Consider the following 18,443-nt stretch of genomic DNA (forward strand, 5'->3'; position numbering starts at 1 on the left):
AATTGGGTGGTCTGTAATATCTCTGAATGGATCCCAGATGTTTGGAGTTCTATTTATTTAACTTGTTTACGGATTCTAATGAAATAACCGGTTTACCCCACTTTCTTCAAAAAAAAAAGAAGAAGAAGAAGTTGAAATTGGGTATAGAATAGAAGTTGTATTTTAAGCCTGATAAGGGCATATCTCTGACCTTTGCATCAGATAGCACAAAGACGTTCAGAAATGATTGCAACCAGTATTTAGCTAGCAAAAAAGAAAATAAACAAAATAGACATCACAAGGAAAACTAAAATACATATAAATTTTTCCTGCTTTCATAAGTTTCTTTGAAATTTTTTTTTTCTTCTCATTAGCAACTCTTTGATTTCAAGTGCTGTACAGGTTGTTCTAGGGCCTTGAAGATTTTTAGAACGACAGTTATTTCAAACATGAAAATAATGAGAAGAGATTGGACAGAGCTGAACCCGGAGCTGCTCCATCTGATATCAGAGAAGTTAGGAAACCTGTCAAACTTTATTCGGTTTCGTTCGGTGTGTAAGAAGTGGCGCTCAGCCGCTGACCCTCTTGACCCAATTGGTTTAATAAAAGTAGTTGCATACTTGTACAACATTGGATAACGATAACGATGGGTGAATATGTTCGGTCGTTGCTGTATCAGTATTCTTTTAGAAAATCTCTTGTTTCTGTATCCAGCATTTGTTTTGTGTATTTATATCCCTTGTGGCCTCGTACAAACTTAAACTGAAGAATATTAAATCAATAAAGCTGTTCTTCAGGCCACAAAACCAATTTAAATAAATCGTCTTGTAAGATCTGCAAAGAAGTTCTACTAGAATTTTGCAGTCATACAATTTTTTTTACTGAATTATTACGAACTAATTAAGCTCATTTCTCATAGCAATAATGCATTAAATTATGAAGTACCACAGCATACAAGTCTGAGTCAAGGGTCAAGCATATGATTTTCCGGAGAAATTTTCAAAGTTTTCAAATTCCAAACAATCGATTCAAACAGTTCAACTTGATGGATATGTTAAAATGTGCTCGTAGATCAAATTTTACATTTTTTGGAATTTTTTTACAATTTATTAAGTATTTAACAAAATCGCTATATTCAGACCGTTGAATTTTTGTACCAATCTTAATAAACAGTTAAAAAATTCAGAAAAATATAAAATTTGATCTAAAAGCACATTTTAACATATTCATCAAGTTGAACAGTTTGGATCGGTGGGTTAGATAGATAGACTGGAGGTGTTTAACATATTCATCAAGTTTAACACATTCATTCAGTCCTCAGCCCAAACCTCAAGTCTCAAGTCAACGGTACTGGAGAGGATAGATAGATAGATCTAGTTTTGGGCTGGAGGCAGCCTGGAGGTGTTAATTGAGAAAGTGAATCCTATTTTAGAGCTCGCCAAAATCGGGAAGAACGAGGATATTATAAATTGTTGGGGTTAGTGGTCTACTCTCCCATCAACGCCGGCAGTCTACAATCAAGGTGCAAACTTTTTTTTCTTGGGTTCTTTTGGTCGATTCTGAATATGTCTCGCATACAAAATTGAAATTGGGTGGTCTGTAATATCTCTGAATGGATCCCAGATGTTTGGAGTTCTATTCATATAACTTGTTTACGGATTCTAATGAAATCGGTGGGTTAAACCAGTTTACCCCACTTTCTTCAAAAAAAAAAAAAGAAGAAGAAGAAGAAGAAGAAGAAGTTGAAATTGGGTATAGAATAGAAGTTGTATTTTAAGCCTGATAAGGGCATATTTCTGACCTTTGCATCAGATAGCACAAAGACGTTCAGAAATGATTGCAACCAGTATTTAGTTAGCAAAAAAGAAAGTAAACAAAATAGACATCACAAGGAAAACTGAAATACATATAAATTTTTCCTGCTTTCATTAGTTTCTTTGAAATATATATGGATTAGGGTTTTTTTTTTTTTTTCTCATTAGCAACTCTTTGATTTCAAGTGCTGTACAGGTTGTTCTAGGGCCTTGAAGATTTTTAGAACGACAGTTATTTCAAAAATGGAAATAATGAGAAGAGATTGGACAGAGCTGAACCCGGATCTGCTCCATCTGATATCAAAGAAGTTAGGAAACCTGTCAAACTTTATTCGGTTTCATTCGGTGTGCAAGCAGTGGCGATCAGCTGCTGACCCTCCCCCACTACTACCTTGGCTCTTGCATCCTGCAACTTTCAGATGCGAAGAGGCCAACACTAACACTGACTACATCCTATATTCTCTATCCTCCAACTCATCCTATCAAATCGAACTGCCAATAACGTATAAAGGGTTTAGATATCATAACATGAAAGAGCCATCTATTGGCTTCATTCTTGTTGATCAGCATAAACAAATTCTTAAACCTCCATGTCCGCTTATGATTCCATATCTGTTTAATCCGCTTACTGAAACCAAAATCCATCTTCCTTTTACAGAGGTTGTATTTTATTGTACACTCTACTTGGGCCCAGACAATAAGAGCAACTCAAGCATGGTAAAATCTGGAGTCCATTTGGTTGTCTACTCAATCCGGAACAGTCACTTAGAGATTAGGTCTTGGCGATCTGATAGCAACAAAATCACCGAGTTCAAAATCCCTTTTATAACATTTGTAGTTGGGTACTACAAAGGGAAAATATTTGTTTATTTATCTAAAACAAGGGAAACCAAGGTTTTTGACATGACTACCGGAGCAGAGATGAATATAGTGATACAACATCCTGTGGAGTGTCTCCACTTTAACTTATTTGTTGAGGCAATGGGGGATCTGCTTGCAGTGGCATACCCACGTCCAGGTAAGGGGGGGTGCGAGGTCAAGGTGTACCGATTGGAGCACACAGATGTCTTTGGGCAGTGTAGATGGATCAAGTTGAAGGGGATTGGAGAGAGAGTTTTGTTCCTTGGCAGTCCAGCTGCTGGATTTTGTTTGAGTGCCAGTGATTTTGAGGGATTGAGAGGGAATTGCATCTACTACATGCGGGCTTGTAGTGAAACAAATGAAACAGATGGTTTTCGGCATTATAATCGTCTTTTTAGGTACGACATGGAGAATGGCACATCAGAAGAGCTGCTGAACTGTGTTCCATTGAGTGCCACATGGTTTATGCCATGTTTGAACTAGCCTTGCACCATATCTGTTGCTAAAGTATCTTTGTTTTTTTTTTTTTGTTTTTTTTTTTTAATTTATTTATTTATTGAGGCACTTGTTGTTTGAAACACCATCCATTTAATGTAATTTGATGCATTTTCTGGCTCTAAATCAATAAAGCTACTCGTGTTCTTCAGGCCACAAACTCGAGCAAGACCAATAGTTAGTTTTTACGTTCTGCAGAGAAGTTCTACACCCAATTTTTATTTTAATGAATTATTATGAACTAATTATAAGCTCATTTATCATAGCAATAGTGCATTAAATTATGAAGTAACCCAGCATACATTTCTGTTGAGTCGAGCATGTGGTTTTCCGGAGAAATTTTAAGGGAAAATTGTTTTCTAAATACACTGATGATTAATTTTGGCAATTTTTAACTAATTATTCAACCTAAAAAAAATTAACTAATGATTAATTCTGTGTATTTAAAACAAATATGAGACTCAGCACTTTCCTCGAATTTAATATATGTTAATATAGTTGTCAATTCAACCCACAAACCTTTTTATACTTCGGTCGGGAAAAATAAAAAAATAAAGCAAACAATTGATGGAACCTGATAGAGTCGACAAAGGTCGAGGTGAGGGGTTATATTAAGACCATGGGGTATAACTGAGTGAGCTCCAGTCGAATAAACAAATTATCAACACACTCTTATTTGAAAAGTAGTATCGTGTTCTTGCGTTACAACAGAAACATATTATAAGATTGAATAGATTATGAAGAGATTTTTTTGTTTGACATTCACACAAAATTAAGAAAAAAAATATTTAAATGAAAATAAAAAACAGAAATGAAAAAAAAAATTCAAATAATAAATTTGCAATAAAATATTTTTTTATTTGACATTCACACAAAATTAAGAAAAAAAATATATTTAAATGAAAATAAAAGACAGAAATGAACAAAATAGAAATTCAAATAATAAATAGTAATAAAAGAAACAACAACAAATGAAAAAAATATCAAATATAACATGAATTTTTTTTGAAGTATCATTGCAATTTAATATCTAATTTTCTCCACAAGTGAAAAAAGGCATGTTATTAAATGATTTAGAGGAAAAATGATATAAAAAAAAAATTGAGAAAAATATAATTAAATTATTCAAATAAGGATTTTTTTCTACATATATATTCTTGATGGAAATTTCTCTATACGAAAGTTCTAGATATTCTTCACTTTCTCTTTAGATTGAAAACTAGTATCATACCCGTGCATTGCAACAGGACATATTATAAGAAACAAATATATTAATGAAAATAATAATTATTTAAAAAGTAAAACACATGTTTATAGAAAATTTATATGATTATGTATTTTTAATTAACTTTAATCGTGATCTCTGATAACAATTTGATGATGTGATGATTCTTTATTTTTAAGTACAAATGATATCAAATAATAGCTCGATTCGAATCTAATATCAAATATCATATAACAATTCAATATCAGCATATAATATGATATCAAAAAATATAAATAAAAAAGTGCTATCGTTTGTATGTATATGACACGCATATTACAAGAGAAATATATATTCACACACACGTTTCAATTATATTTTTCTTTGTTTCCAATTTATATTCTTTTTCTTCTTTGTTTCCAATTTAGAATAGAGTAATTATATGAAACCCCCCACTCCTATCCCCCCATTTTTCCCGCACTCTCTCTCTTCCTTAACTGCCATATATCCCCTCACTAATTTCGCTAAAAGTTTCATTTTATCCCCGCATTAAATTAGACTGTCATTTAATACCAATCCCCACATTAATTATGCCTTTCTCTAATAACAATTCCCGCATTAATTATTCCTTTAAAAACAATCTCCGCATTAATTATACTGTGATCTAATAACAATCTCTGTTAATAAATGTTTATCTGTTAATTGATGTTCAAAAAAGTATTTATCATTATTTCTGAGAAGTATTTACCCTTGTAAGATAGAGTATTTATCCATGTAACATAGAGCATTTATCATTATGTCTAAGAGTATTTATCATTGATGTTTTACTGTAAGTTGCAATTATGTCTATGTCTGAGAAGTATTTATCTATATAATACAAAGTATTTATCCATGTAACATAAAGTATTTATCCATATAATGTAAAGTATTTACCCATGTAACATAAAATATTTATCATTGGGTGAGGGGATTGTTTATTTAATGGTCTCCAGTTGTGCGGGGACAAAATTTTGTGCGGAGACAATTAATAGATTGATTTATTCTTTCATAAATAGAGATAATTGCATAGGATTTAATACCTGACAAATTCAAGTTAAATATTTTGATGCTTCAAGTTAAATACTAACAGTTTTTTAAACGCTCATTAATGATTGAGTGGTCCCCCCATGTTTAATGGTCCCCAGTTGTGCATGGACGATTAAAAAAAAAAGGAAATTTTGTGCGAGGACAATTAATGGATTGATTTATTCTTTCATAAATAGAGATCATTGTAGAGGGTTTAATACCTTACAAATTCAAGGTAAATATTTTGATGCTTCAAGTTAAATACCCGCAGTTTTTTAAACGCTCATTAATGATTGAACGGTCCCCCCATATTTTTTTGGCAGTAGTTGCGAGGATAAATGCGGGGTGGAGGCTGCAGGGATTGTTATCAGCGTCATTTAGAATACACACACACACACACACACACACACACACACACACATTGATATATTCTATATTGAAAATATATTCTAAATTGCTCCCCCCAATATGTATAGAAACAAAGAAAGAGAAATATGGAAATAAAAAAAAAAAAGATTTCTATTGTGATCCGTATAGAAACAAAGAAGAAGTAAGGAAACAAAGAAATAAGAAAATGAAAGGTGGAGTCTTCTCAATTGAAGAGGAGAAATATGAAAACCAAGCTTCTAAATAACGTTTATAGCGGTGTACCGGGGAGACAAAAAAAAAAGCTTTAGCGAATAGCGGAGCTATAGCGAAAGCTATTATAAATAGCGTTTTTTTATTTCAAAAATTATAATTTATATTTCTACTAATAGTAGTAAGAGTGATGCTTCTATGGACATAAGGGCCTATTTGTAAAATGAATATATTTTTATTTTCAAAGTTCAAACAGCCGATCCGAACTGTTCATCTTGTTCTCCATATTAATATATCTTTGGAGACCAAATTTTATATTTTTCTGAATATATTTACTATTTATTAAGATGGGTATAAAAAATATCAAATTCAGACCATTGAATTTTGTACCCATCTTAATAAATAGTAAAAAAAATCAGAAAAATGTAAAATTTGGTCTCCAAGCACATATTAATATGGAGAACAAGATGAACGGTTCGGATCGACTGTTTGAACTTTAAAAATAAAAATATGTTCATTTTACAAATATCAAATTAATTAAGAAGTTCTAATATTATTCATATTAAACCAATACAAAGTTCAAATTGTCATTCAAAATATCCCTAATTCAAAAACTATCGATATATTTTATATTCAAAATATACCACTACCATATATTAATGCATGATACAAAATTTAATTGATATAGCGGTATAGCCCGCACATGTTCCATTGTATTGATATAGCTTAATAAAGTAAAAAAAAAAAACCAATCTAGATATTAAGGCCCATTAAAATTGCAAAATCATGTTTTCAGAAAAAAAAAATTGCAAAATCATAACCCATGTAGCATAGCGGACCGCTATTACCGCTATAGCGGTCGTAGCTTGATTAGCACAGTTTTAGCCCGTAGCTTAGCTTTCTGGGTCCAAAACCGCTATAGCTAGCTATTTAGAAGCTTGATGAAAACAGATAAATATATCGCTAAAATTTAGAATTTGTTCAATTTTAATTGTAATGTATCGTGTGGCAGCACATGTGGTGGGTATGTTTTTAACTAAATTTAGATTTTTTATACATAAAACATATGCATTTAATCAAAAGAAGACAAATTATGTAATTGAAGGGCTGAGATCAAATCTGAAGTTTCATCTTTCAATCGTAGCCGTTTGTGGATCGGACACCCAACGTGCTTAATAATAGAATTGAGATATATAATTGTTTCCATTAGCACAAGATCTGTTATTCATCTATTCACAAACATACAGTAGTCCTAAACAAAATTTGAAAATGTAGGATTATTTCAATTTTTTCGAAACTATAGAGGACGAGGAGAAATGAAACAGGGAAGTAAGGAGAAATAAAGAAATAATTTAATTGCAAGAATCGAAGATAGCTGTAAGGAGAAATAACGAAAGGGAACTCTAGAGATTCATTCAATTTTAATTGTTACAAATTATGTAACAATTTGTGTGTCGAGTATGTTGTTATCAAATTTTAAAATTCTACACATAAAATAGATGTATTTAATCAAAAGAAGACATATTATGTGATCGAATAGTTGATATTCAATTTGAAAATTTATCTTTGAATCTCAACCGTTGACGGATCAGGATAACTACATACATAATATAAGAATGGAGATATAGCATTTGAAGGTCTTGGGGCTGTGTTTGCTCGAAGTATTTCAATTAGATGTTCAATCAGTTTTAGTCTTTTAGATGATCCTTCTTACGCAAAAATAATTTTTTGAGAAAAAAAGAAGAAGAAGAAGATAAAGGCTTTGGAAATACTACAGAGATAGGCTTCAAAGTATAATAGTTACCAATTTTTTATTGATACCATTAAAAAATAAAAAATGAAACCCATACCATACTTTTCACCAAATTTCTTTTTATAGCAAGAACCCTAAAATATTCAATGGTCTACATGATTTTTTTAAATCTCTGAATTATTCGTCAGTTGAAATCCAAACGAGAACCACTAAATAATTCAGCGGTTTTGAGTTCTCCCACTAAACCAATAAATAATTCGTCAGTTGAAATCCAAACGAGAACGGGCCTGTTCGGAGGCACCGGTTCCTGTGGTATTTTTGGGAAAAAGTTAGGTAATAGGAATTATTCCTTTTGCCCCGTTCGGAGATGTTGTAATAATTCCATTTTGCAATTCCTGATAGGTTTTTTTTCCTAACTTTTGTCTTCTAACTTGTGGGAAAAATAAATTGACTCAAAGCTCTGGTTTTTTTCTCAAAAGCTGGAGCCGCTATCTCAACTCTCAAAATTTTATATTAACATAAGAAAATATTGAGCAACCAAAATACTTCAAATCTTGGAATTTAATTTTTTTATTCGTGAGCTGACATAAATATTTGTTATTTCATCATCAATATATTTTTTATAAAGTTTATTTGAATATGATTTTTTCAGCATTAAACAAAACATAATTTAAAAGTATAATACAAAGACTAAAATTAATTAAACAAGCATATTACTTTTCAGTGTGTGGTCAGTTCACTCATTTATCACTTTACAGTGTGTGGTCAGTTTACTCTGATATCACTTTTCAGTGTGGTCAATTCACTCATTTTATCACTTTGCAGTGTGTGGTCAGTTCACTCTGATATCACTTTGCATTGTATAGTCAATTCACTCATTTAAACTTTTTTTAGAATATAATATGCACAATTATATTGATCATAATCAGTAATTAGTATTAATACACTTAATATAGTTTAATATTATTGTTACATCTTTTATAAAAAGAAAAACAAACAAACATCCTAACAAATTTCCCATGCATTTGCCGAACACCTACATTTGCAAATTTCCTATGGGTTAAATAACTATGATTTTGACAAATTGAAATTCCCATTCCCATATTAAAAATTCTCATTCCTATAAATTTCCCATGCTGCCGAAATCTGTTAGGCCCTGTTGGAATGTCCGGTTTTACAATAGGAATATATGGGTTTTGAGGTAATTGAATTTGTAATTTCTGGATCCGTTCGGGTGTTATGGTTTTTTTCAATTCAATCCCATCATTTTTCTAGATTCTTCCCCATGCAGTGTAAATTTATGGAAAAACGTAAATGAAGTCCAACTCAATTTAAATTTTCCCAAATTGTGTGTTGTTGGTTACAAATGTTTAATTTTAGATTTGACCATAACAGTTTGATCTCTTTCAATCTTTCTCTGATTATATATTTAGATTTAATTTTAGATTGCTTTGTAGAAATTTTGTATTATTACAAGTTTGAGTTTGATTATATATTTCTGCTTTTGATTTCTTTGCTGACGTTGATTTTCTTCATACGTTTATAACTTTATATATATTTTAGATTTTTTTTTCTCTTTGCTGATGTATTTTTCCTCTTTGATTAGTCTGTTAAATTGATTGTGATTGGTTAGTTATTATTATAATTAGGTAATTATATCCTCTTTAAATTATCATAAATACCTCCATAAAAATAATAATATCTCTTTCATGCACTCTTTTAAGTATTTTAGAAAGAACAATAGAAATTTTCACAACTAATCCCACGATACAACCAAACACTCAATTCAATACATTCTCATAATTAATCCTGTGCGTATTCGTACCCATGGGTTCTCAATTTTTCAAAAGTGAGTTTTCATTTCCGTCAAATCTCATCCCATGTAATCCTATGACATCCGAACAAGCCTTTAATGAGTGGTTGATGGGTGTCAACACAGACTAAGGTCTGATTTTTTTTTTTTTATCTTATCAAGAATTGCTAAATAATTTTAATGGATAATTCAGCAAAGAACCGTTGTACACATTTGGTGTTTTTTATTTGTTGCGTGGAACAAAATTCACGAAATAGTGATTCTTTCTGATGTCTTTGAGCAGCTCCGCTCGGGAGTCGGGCCTTCTCAAACTCAAAAGTCTCTAAAACACTAAGAGGGCGGGAACGCTCCTAGGCTTTGAGAGGATCCAAAGAAGAAGAGGGTTGCTCCTCCTTGTCTGTTTGGATGGAGGGGACTTCCACGAGGACTGGTGGAGCCACCCACATAGGCCCCGTTGTGGGTGACGGTTCCCTCCTAAAGTTGATGTGTGACACAATGTCCAGTGAAACATTAAATGCAAAGCAAAGCTAGGGTGTGATGTGTTTATCAAGAGAATTTAGTGATTACAACTTTAAAAATATATCGGATTGACTTTAAACACCGAATCTAAATCATTAAAATCTATCTACTTCATGAGTGATGCATGTATATGCAAAATTTTGAAAGTTTCGAGTTTATTTGTTACAAGATCTAGTGGTCAAAGAAATGATAAAAATTGAATATATAAAATAACTTATAAATTAACTTATAAAAAAATTATTTCTTTGACAACTTGACCTTGTAACAAAAAAACTCGAAACTTTCAAAATTTTACATGTACATGCATCACTGATGATGTACATGAATTTCAACGGTTTTGATTCGACGTTTGAAGTCGATTTAATATACCTTTGGAGTTGTGCTCACCAAACCCTCTTGGTGAGTACATCACACCCTAGCTTTGTTCGTTAAATGCATGTTTCTTCAAAAACATATTTTTAATTTTCTAATTTCAGTAAGCAGTGTATTTCAAAAAAATAATAAGCAGCGTATTTCAAAAAAATAAAAAATAAAATAAATCGCTGACTAATTAAGTGGACTCTTCCATACATATCGCTGAATATTCTGCGGTTGTGATATAAATCGAAATTTGCTAAATCATTGGTATATATTTATTTTTTGTATTTTTTTATGCTATGAATAAAATGATCGGTAGTTTCCGATTGTTTTATCCTTGGGCCAGTAGAAACATTTATTCAATCTTTCTCAGCCCAATAGAAACGGCCTATGGAGATTCCGGAAGTGCAACACAGACCGTTAGATCTCCATAGACAGACTAAGATGCAATGGATCTCTCAAATCAACGGTACTGGAGAGGATAGATCATAGATCTACAAAGTTGCGAACTTGCGAAACACAAAGGTAACTCATTACTCCATCTTCTTCTAGAATCCACCCTCTGAAATCTAGGGTTACCGCTCCGCCTTCTCTAGAATTCCTCGCTCTAGAATCCATCTTTCTTCTCCACAATCACTGAAACCACAAGTTCACTCTAAACCTCTACACATAGAACATACCCAAAACGAGGGTTTTGTATGTACTGTTTTCCCTGGAGGTCGAAAAGCACGAGCTCGAGGCGATAATGGCGACGTGAGGTTTGTTTACCAGATATGCCTACTTAACTTATATTTTTCCCTCCTTTTTTCAAAACTTACAGTCTTCTCACTAAAATTCAGCAAAATGGTCCCAAAACTTTCTGTCTTCTCACTATAATTTTACCCCATCATGCACTGATCTTTCTTTACTTTGTGCTTAATAATTTATTTTCTCTGATTTCAGGTTCCAATATCACATGATTGCTCTCATGTTGAAATCTCCATAGGATCTTAGATTTTCCCAACCCAATTCTCAGATTTTAACTGCAGTTTTCACTACCAAACCAACATTTTTCCTGCTGACAAGAAAAGAAAAGTATTATACAAAATGGAAATTGAAAGTACTGAATCTGCTGACTGGATTCCTCGAGTTGGAATGGAATTTGAGACAATTGAAGGAGCATGGGACTTCTGGGTTAACTATGGAAATAAAATGGGCTTTGGTGTGAGAAAACACTTCATCAACAAGTGCAAGAAGACCGGCCGAATCTCTTCTAGGGGATTCTTATGCTCGAATGAAGGTCACCGCATAAATGATAAGCGGGTGAAGTTCGCAAGGCCCCGCCGACCTGAAACCCGTACCGGTTGTCAAGTAGGCATGTCAGTCAAGCTGATAAGAGAAACAAGTAAGTACCGGGTTTATGAATTTAAACCCGACCATAACCATGATTTACAAGTGCCAGGAAGGGAAGGTGCTTCCCAGGTTCAGACTGCAGGAACGGAAATTGAAATGATAGAAGATTCCATAATTAGCCCTAATTATTTACCGACAAGCCGTCAGAGGGACTTAATTTATGGTGACACTGGAAAATTACTAACCTTTTTTTACGAAAAGAGGCTTGAGAACCCCTCTTTTGTTCATTCTGAGCAGCTTGATGGTGAAGAGAGAGTTACAAATATTTTCTGGGTGGATGCGAAAATGTGCATTGATTATGAACAGTTTGGTGACGTGGTTGTGTTTGACACGAGTAATTGCATGGATTTGCAACTGAGGCCATTGTGTGTGTTTTATGGGGTTAACCATTTCAGAGAAATTGTAATTTTTGGTGCTGGTTTACTATATGACATGCGACTTGAGTCGTTCAAATGGTTATTTGAAACCTTTTTGAAAACCCATTATTATAAAGAACCCAAAACCCTCTTTACTGACCCTAATCCGGTAATGGAGAGAGCGATAGCTGAGGCAATGCCAGAAACGGTACATGGGTTGCGTGCAGATTCTATAATGCAAGAGGCAACCGAGGTCTTGAGCCGGTACAATAAAGACGGTATTGACATAGTGGCTGCATTTAGGGAATGCATGTCTGAGTATTTTGAAGAAGCTGAATTTGAAGAGGAGTTTGATGCTTTAAAAAGGAAGGTCAATGCCGACCCGTGGTTAGATGGCATGTATAAAATAAAAGAGAAATGGGCCCAGTGTTACATGAAACAAGCACTAACCCTAGATTTGCAAAAGTTGCAGTTAAATGAGGGTTTTAATAAGGATTTGAAAGCATGCCTTAGTTCTGATTTGGAAGTAGTCCATTTCTTCAAACAGTTGGAGGTTTTGGTGTCTCAGACTCGTCAGAAAGAAATTGAATCTGAAATAGTTTCCAAGAGAAGGATTCCATTTCTCAAAATGAGAACTCCTATTTTGTTGCAAGCAAGTCGCATCTACACTCCGAAAATTTTCGAAAGTTTCCAGGATGAATATGAACTTGCCATGGGTGCATATGTAAAGCCACCATTTGAGGGCCAACAAAAGAACGAATTCTTTGTCTCAGTTGGGGATTTGGAACTGGAATCAAGATATGAAAAATGTTTCAAAGTAATTGGAAATGTTTCTGACCAAATGGTTCTCTGCAACTGTAACAAATTTGAGAGTCATGGTTTGTTATGTGGTCATGCCCTAAAGGTGCTTGATTTAATGAACATTAAATTATTACCTGAACGTTACATCCTAAAAAGGTGGACCAAGGAAGCAAAAAATGTTAATGGTGCAATTAGTTTTACTGGTAATGGAGAAAATGTCAAGAGGAGTGTGTCGGCTAGAAATAAAATTTTATGCCGGAAGTTCTTTAAAGTTGCGGCCAGGGCTTCTATGTATGAAGAGTCTTATATATTGGTTGATAGTTTGCTGGATGGATTGGATAAACAGGTTGAAGAAAAGGTACAGAGTATTTTGAGTGCATCTCCACTTGTACCTAATTTGAATGTGAGGTCGCAAGAGGGTGGTACTGGTATGGAGAGCCCGGGTCAGAATTCACGAGGGTCGAAGAAGTTGTTGAACAAGAAGAAAAAGAAAGCGGTGAAGAAAAATGGTTCAGTCAGCCAGAGCACAGCTGGCGGTGACATGACACACCAAGCATACAAGGTATATCTAATTTGGAAATCTTTTATACTATAAAATTGTTTAGTAGTGTTGACTATATGGTGAGGTTTTTGAACTTGGCCTGAAACATTATAAGAGGTACAATGTATACCTGTAAGTTTGGATGTACAAACAGTAAATGCTTTAACTCCTATAATATATGAACTTCAGATGAGGATGGAGGTGTAATTATGGGTTTCTTTTAGTAGAGAGAAGAATGGTGTATGGCAATTTTTGTGCTATGCATCATTGGAAGGAATATATTTTGGTTGGAGTATGTCAGTTATTGTACTTTGTTAAATAATCACATTAGCTTTTCAGATTTATATTTAACTGACAAGGTGATAAAATTTAGGAGATACCTAATACGGTAGGAGAGATGAACTATGAATCAATGCACCCAGATAGTCAAGGCAACGGAGTTCATGCTGCATATGGTCAATTGTACATGGTAAAAAAAATTCTTTTTAAGATTATCTGGATTCTTTCATTTCATTTCATTTATTATTGTCAACAATCTGTAATAATCTGTAATAATTTCATTGGGAACTGTACTGTACCAACCTGACTTCATAGGCCATTCTTTTTGCAACTCTATTCATAATGAATCTTGCAAGCGTGAATTACCAGGGACCAAACTAAACCATTCCATTTCATTAGAAACTATCAAAAATATACACAAAACAACACAACAAAAAATTGGAACCAAATATAAAGGGATCATGATGTCAACGAGAATATCCATTAAAATAATTCTTGTTGGACCAAATTTACTGATTTCATTTCTCTTTCTTGTATTATTTTCTATGGTGTAAAAAGGGTGGTGGAGTGCCTCAACCTCCTCATACACTGGATACCACCCCATTTAATCAAGGCACAACCAATCTCTCTCTTCATTATGCAACCAGTGCTGGCTTACCTAACTGGCTAGGTATCTATTATTAACTCTTTTATATTTTCTATTGAATTAATAGGTATTTGGACAAACTATTGGAATGTTCTATACAATTATATAATTATTGTTTTGTTGCATATTTGTGCAGGGCATTGATGGTATGATGGAGCACATGGCTAGGCTAGATGTGCACACCGTGCAAGTGTAAATCTAGATGTAGTAGTTCCCTAGCTTTCTAGTTTCTCTGTCGAAATTTGTTGTATGGATATTACAAGCAACGCTCTCTCATGTTGTATAGCTTCTGAAAGTGTAGTGCACTTCTTACAAGTTTGTAATTGTAGCGTTATATTTTGGAGAATACTAATTAAGTTTGGTAACAGATCCTTTTCTGCTCACTTTCTAGTTGTTCTATCTACCCATCATTTGAACTTTAGTAATTGTAAAGTCATCTTAGTAATTAAAATCATAACATGAAACAGGGAAAGAAAAAGACATTTCAATGTTTTATTGGGTTGTGCAACGTGATTTATCTAGGAAATTACGGTCAAACCACCACCTTGCCACATCGCGATATCGTAAAATTTCAAGCAACTAGCCTTGAGGTGGTGGGACCGTTAGTTCAGAAGCTGATGACTTTACGCGTAGACTTCGACTGCATGCATTATATAATTTTCCAATAAACTCTCCCTAAACCTGGTTCAGAAATATGACTAATGACCAATCTGCGGGACCCACATATTGCATAAGCCCCAATCTAATTGATACGGTCTATGATGCACCGCCTGTCTACCCAAGCTCCTGTTATTTTCCTCGACCTTCTTACAGTCTCTCCTATTTCATTTCCTCTCTTCATCTCAGATCTAGAAGAGTAGAACAGAACCAAACGAATCCAAATCAAGCCATGTCGTCGTTCGACTCCTTTCCGATCGACGGTCAGGATCCCTCCGTGCAGGAGATCCCCTATGAATCCAACGGTTACGAGGAAGGCGCCTACTCCTCCTTCACCGATGCTGATGTGACCGCAGGACCCACCTCTGACGAGGTTTTTATGTCGGCCATGCCTGAATCACCGGACGGGTATGGAGGGCTATCAGGCTTCGGATCCGGGTCGGGGCCTGATCCGGTCCAGTTCGGCATGCCAATGGAGTCGGCCAATGGCTACGGAGAGGATAACGGAGAGATATTTGTTTCGGATGGACCTGTCTTACCCGATCCAGATGAGATGAAGGAAGAAGGATTCATGCTCAGAGAGTGGCGTCGGTTAGATCCTTTCTCTATATTATTTACTTTTTAAAGCTGTTCAGTTTGTTGGGAATGAATCTTTGGATTGATTGAAGCTAAATTGAGTATCTTCCAGCCGTTTTACACCAAAATGGATAAAATTCAGGCTTGAAATATGGACGGATAATGGATGGAATATGAATCAGACCTGCTTAGCTAATAGGGAGAGTATTTTTGAGTTGGGATAACTTGTTGTTCCTGAATTGGAAACTTAACTAGATTCATAGGAGACATAAATTTGAGTTTGTTCTTTTAGTCCGATTCCCGATGTGAATTATTTTCCATGATATTCCATAAAAAAAATCCCAACTGAAACCTTGACTAGCCATAGTTACAATATATAAAGCTAGAATTAGCAAGTTCTAGACAGAGTTAATTCAGTATTACTTTTTGAAGAACTGGTAGAGTTGTCATATATAGTTCCATCCAGTCTTGATTATGGACCTTCAGTTTGTCTGGTTGATATAAATTTTAATGCCCATTCTGAGGGAGAACCAGCACTTTTCCCATTCCTGTATATTTTATAACTTTATATAGAAACGAGATACTTACTGATGTGCCCCTTAATGGAACTGTTTTACGTATAAAATGGATTGGTTCTGGTCAAAGAAATATGATCCTAACTGAGTTTTTGAATTTTCTTAATATGAGCAGAAAGAATCAGATTGAACTAGAGGAGAAAGAGAAAAGGGAGAAAGAGAGGCGAAATGAAATAATTACTGAAGCCGAAGAGTTCAAAAAATCATTCTATGAGAAGAGAAAGACCAACTGTGAGAGCAACAAGACCAACAACAGAGAAAGAGAAAAGGTAAGAAGGACATAAATCAGAATGCTCATTTAATTTAAACTATGTTCCTCTTCTTGCTTGATGATGTTGTGTTCAATTCATAGCAGGATTTTTTATTTTTTAAGAAAGCACAACACTTTTTCTACAAACACCTCATGCAGGGCTTGGATATCTCTGCACACTACCATTAAACCAAACAAATTCAATAACACAATATACATATAAACTGGCATAAACCCAGAATTGCAATAACAAACTGTGCACATTAAACAGAAATTATGCACCTGTTCCCCTACACACCTCCCCACCACCAGACTTCCCTCAGAACAAAATCAAATGTAGTATCATATTATCTACAAGATCGAAGGTATCGAAAACTAATTATTTGTATCATGGTAACCTATTTATTACCAGAACTAAATAGAATATCCAGTTTTTAACAACACCATTTTAACCAATCAAAAGCTAAGAAATCTCTGCTGCAAAAATAACAAATACAAACTTAATCAAATCTGGAGATTACCAGAACTAGGCTGGATATTATCTAATGTTTCTTTTTGTGTTTTATTTTCTGCCAGCTGTTCTTGAAAAACCAGGAGAAATTCCACAAGGAGGCCGACAAGCACTACTGGAAGGCAATTTCTGAACTAATCCCCCATGAAATTGCAAATATTGAGAAAAAACGAGGCGTTAAAAAGGCAGATCAAGATAAGAAGCAGCCCAATGTAGTCGTGATGCAAGGCCCAAAACCCGGTAAACCCACTGATCTTTCTAGAATGCGTCAGATACTCGTCAAACTCAAGCACACACCACCGCCACATATGATCCCACCTCCCCCACCTCCCAAGGATGCTAAAGATGGAAAAGAAGGGGCAAAGAAGGAAGGGGAACCGGCTAAAGGTAAGGAGGCAAAGACAAATGGTACAGCAGAGTCGGGTTTGCCTGAGGGGGAGAAACCTGTATCAGTTGAGGTGGCAACAGAGCCAACAGCACCAGCACCAGCAGCGGCACCGGCCCCAGCACCTGCCAAAGCTAATTAAATTGATTTAGAAAAAAATGAAAAAGGTAGCTATTTGTCTTTGTTAATGTTTTGAGAACAAGTAATTATCTTTTATTTTGCTTTTGGTTACCCAGAGAGTTACAGTATTGAGAGCTGGTTGTATGAGTTTTCTGATGGTTTTTGTTTTTATATTGGTTATTCTTTGTTTGTCAATAACTTGGATTTAGGAGGTACTTTATTTGATGTTCTCTGTACTCTTTTTTCCCCCAAGTTCAATTCTCCATCAGAATTTGATTGTTTTCATGTGTTCTCTCCATGAGCTCTTTGTTGGATAGGTATGTCATAAGTAGCATTTTGTCCTAAAAAAGGTAGGTGTTGAATATATGAAATTGTGAATTAATGATTTGGTTTTGTATCTGCAAAAATTGTCATCTATACCACTGCTATAATTTGTCATCGGTAAAATTTTGTACTGTCACTGTCAAAAGCACTGAACATAATTGGCGCCTATGAAGAACTTGAATTAGTGGATGTTTTTGCAGAAGTATCACTGGATCATAGTCTGATCTCTGATGTCACTTTGCATGAGGTATTCCAAAGCTTCCTTTTTGCGTTATTGCAAAGCTTCCTCTGTTCTCAAATTCTTCTCCCTCTCTCAGATTGATCTATTCCTGATTTTTGAAGAAAACACTGGTATTCCAGATAAAAAGGTTCATTGAGACTATGCCTGACAATGAACTGCATGCACTTCTTCACCACACCATATATGATTAGACAGAGTGATAGGCTGATAGCCACATGGTATCCACATGGTATTAGATTGTTCTTTTAGGAAGTCTTGAAGAACTTATTTTGACGGGAGATATAATGGTGTTTTTTGAAAATCTGGGATAGACGGATAAAAAAAGGTGCGGTGTATCGGTTTTGTGTTAG

At 34.3% G+C, this 18,443-nt stretch overlaps 3 protein-coding genes across 5 annotated transcripts; all 3 read left to right on the forward strand.

Annotated features, from left to right (window-relative positions):
• The first annotated feature begins 1,294 nt into the window (after positions 1 to 1,294).
• Positions 1,295 to 3,290, forward strand: LOC144576331 (F-box protein At2g26160-like). 2 transcript variants are annotated; one of them, XM_078326676.1, is made up of 2 exons: positions 1,295 to 1,501; positions 1,980 to 3,290. In XM_078326676.1, exon 2 carries the CDS (start codon positions 2,037 to 2,039, stop codon positions 3,135 to 3,137), a length of 1,101 nt encoding a protein of 366 aa, XP_078182802.1. In that variant the 5' UTR covers positions 1,295 to 1,501; positions 1,980 to 2,036; the 3' UTR covers positions 3,138 to 3,290. The 2 variants fall into 2 exon arrangements, with proteins under 2 accessions (XP_078182802.1, XP_078182801.1); XM_078326675.1 differs by having other exon boundaries at positions 1,990 to 3,290.
• Positions 3,291 to 10,958: 7,668 nt separating this feature from the next.
• LOC144576332 (protein FAR1-RELATED SEQUENCE 5-like) lies at positions 10,959 to 14,837 on the forward strand. Of its 2 annotated transcripts, none has more exons than XM_078326677.1 (5): positions 10,959 to 11,197; positions 11,382 to 13,550; positions 13,903 to 13,998; positions 14,367 to 14,478; positions 14,591 to 14,837. In XM_078326677.1, exons 2-5 carry the CDS (start codon positions 11,526 to 11,528, stop codon positions 14,596 to 14,598), a joined length of 2,241 nt encoding a protein of 746 aa, XP_078182803.1. In that variant the 5' UTR covers positions 10,959 to 11,197; positions 11,382 to 11,525; the 3' UTR covers positions 14,599 to 14,837. The 2 variants fall into 2 exon arrangements, with proteins under 2 accessions (XP_078182803.1, XP_078182804.1); XM_078326678.1 differs by having other exon boundaries at positions 14,370 to 14,478; positions 14,591 to 14,818.
• Positions 14,838 to 15,133: 296 nt separating this feature from the next.
• LOC144576334 (clathrin light chain 1-like) lies at positions 15,134 to 17,796 on the forward strand. Its single transcript, XM_078326680.1, has 3 exons — positions 15,134 to 15,702; positions 16,378 to 16,531; positions 17,089 to 17,796. The coding sequence occupies exons 1-3, from the start codon at positions 15,149 to 15,151 to the stop codon at positions 17,548 to 17,550; spliced, it is 1,170 nt and encodes a 389-aa protein (XP_078182806.1). The 5' UTR covers positions 15,134 to 15,148; the 3' UTR covers positions 17,551 to 17,796.
• Positions 17,797 to 18,443: the final 647 nt, after the last annotated feature.

This window comes from Carex rostrata, chromosome 25, assembly GCF_964058835.1.
Source record: "Carex rostrata chromosome 25, lpCarRost1.2, whole genome shotgun sequence".
Lineage (NCBI taxonomy): Eukaryota > Viridiplantae > Streptophyta > Magnoliopsida > Poales > Cyperaceae > Carex > Carex rostrata.

What these genes read in the sequence shown, in the direction of transcription:
- LOC144576331 (XM_078326676.1), top strand. Translation starts at nt 2,037, where the DNA reads ATGGAAATAATGAGAAGAGATTGGACAGAGCTGAACCCGGATCTGCTC.
- LOC144576332 (XM_078326677.1), top strand. Translation starts at nt 11,526, where the DNA reads ATGGAAATTGAAAGTACTGAATCTGCTGACTGGATTCCTCGAGTTGGA. An exon ending in TGACACACCAAGCATACAAG is followed by an intron (nt 13,551 to 13,902) that starts GTATATCTAATT and finishes GATAAAATTTAG; the next exon opens with GAGATACCTAATACGGTAGG. An exon ending in CATATGGTCAATTGTACATG is followed by an intron (nt 13,999 to 14,366) that starts GTAAAAAAAATT and finishes TGGTGTAAAAAG; the next exon opens with GGTGGTGGAGTGCCTCAACC.
- LOC144576334 (XM_078326680.1), top strand. Translation starts at nt 15,149, where the DNA reads ATGACTAATGACCAATCTGCGGGACCCACATATTGCATAAGCCCCAAT. An exon ending in ATGCTCAGAGAGTGGCGTCG is followed by an intron (nt 15,703 to 16,377) that starts GTTAGATCCTTT and finishes TAATATGAGCAG; the next exon opens with AAAGAATCAGATTGAACTAG. An exon ending in ACAACAGAGAAAGAGAAAAG is followed by an intron (nt 16,532 to 17,088) that starts GTAAGAAGGACA and finishes ATTTTCTGCCAG; the next exon opens with CTGTTCTTGAAAAACCAGGA.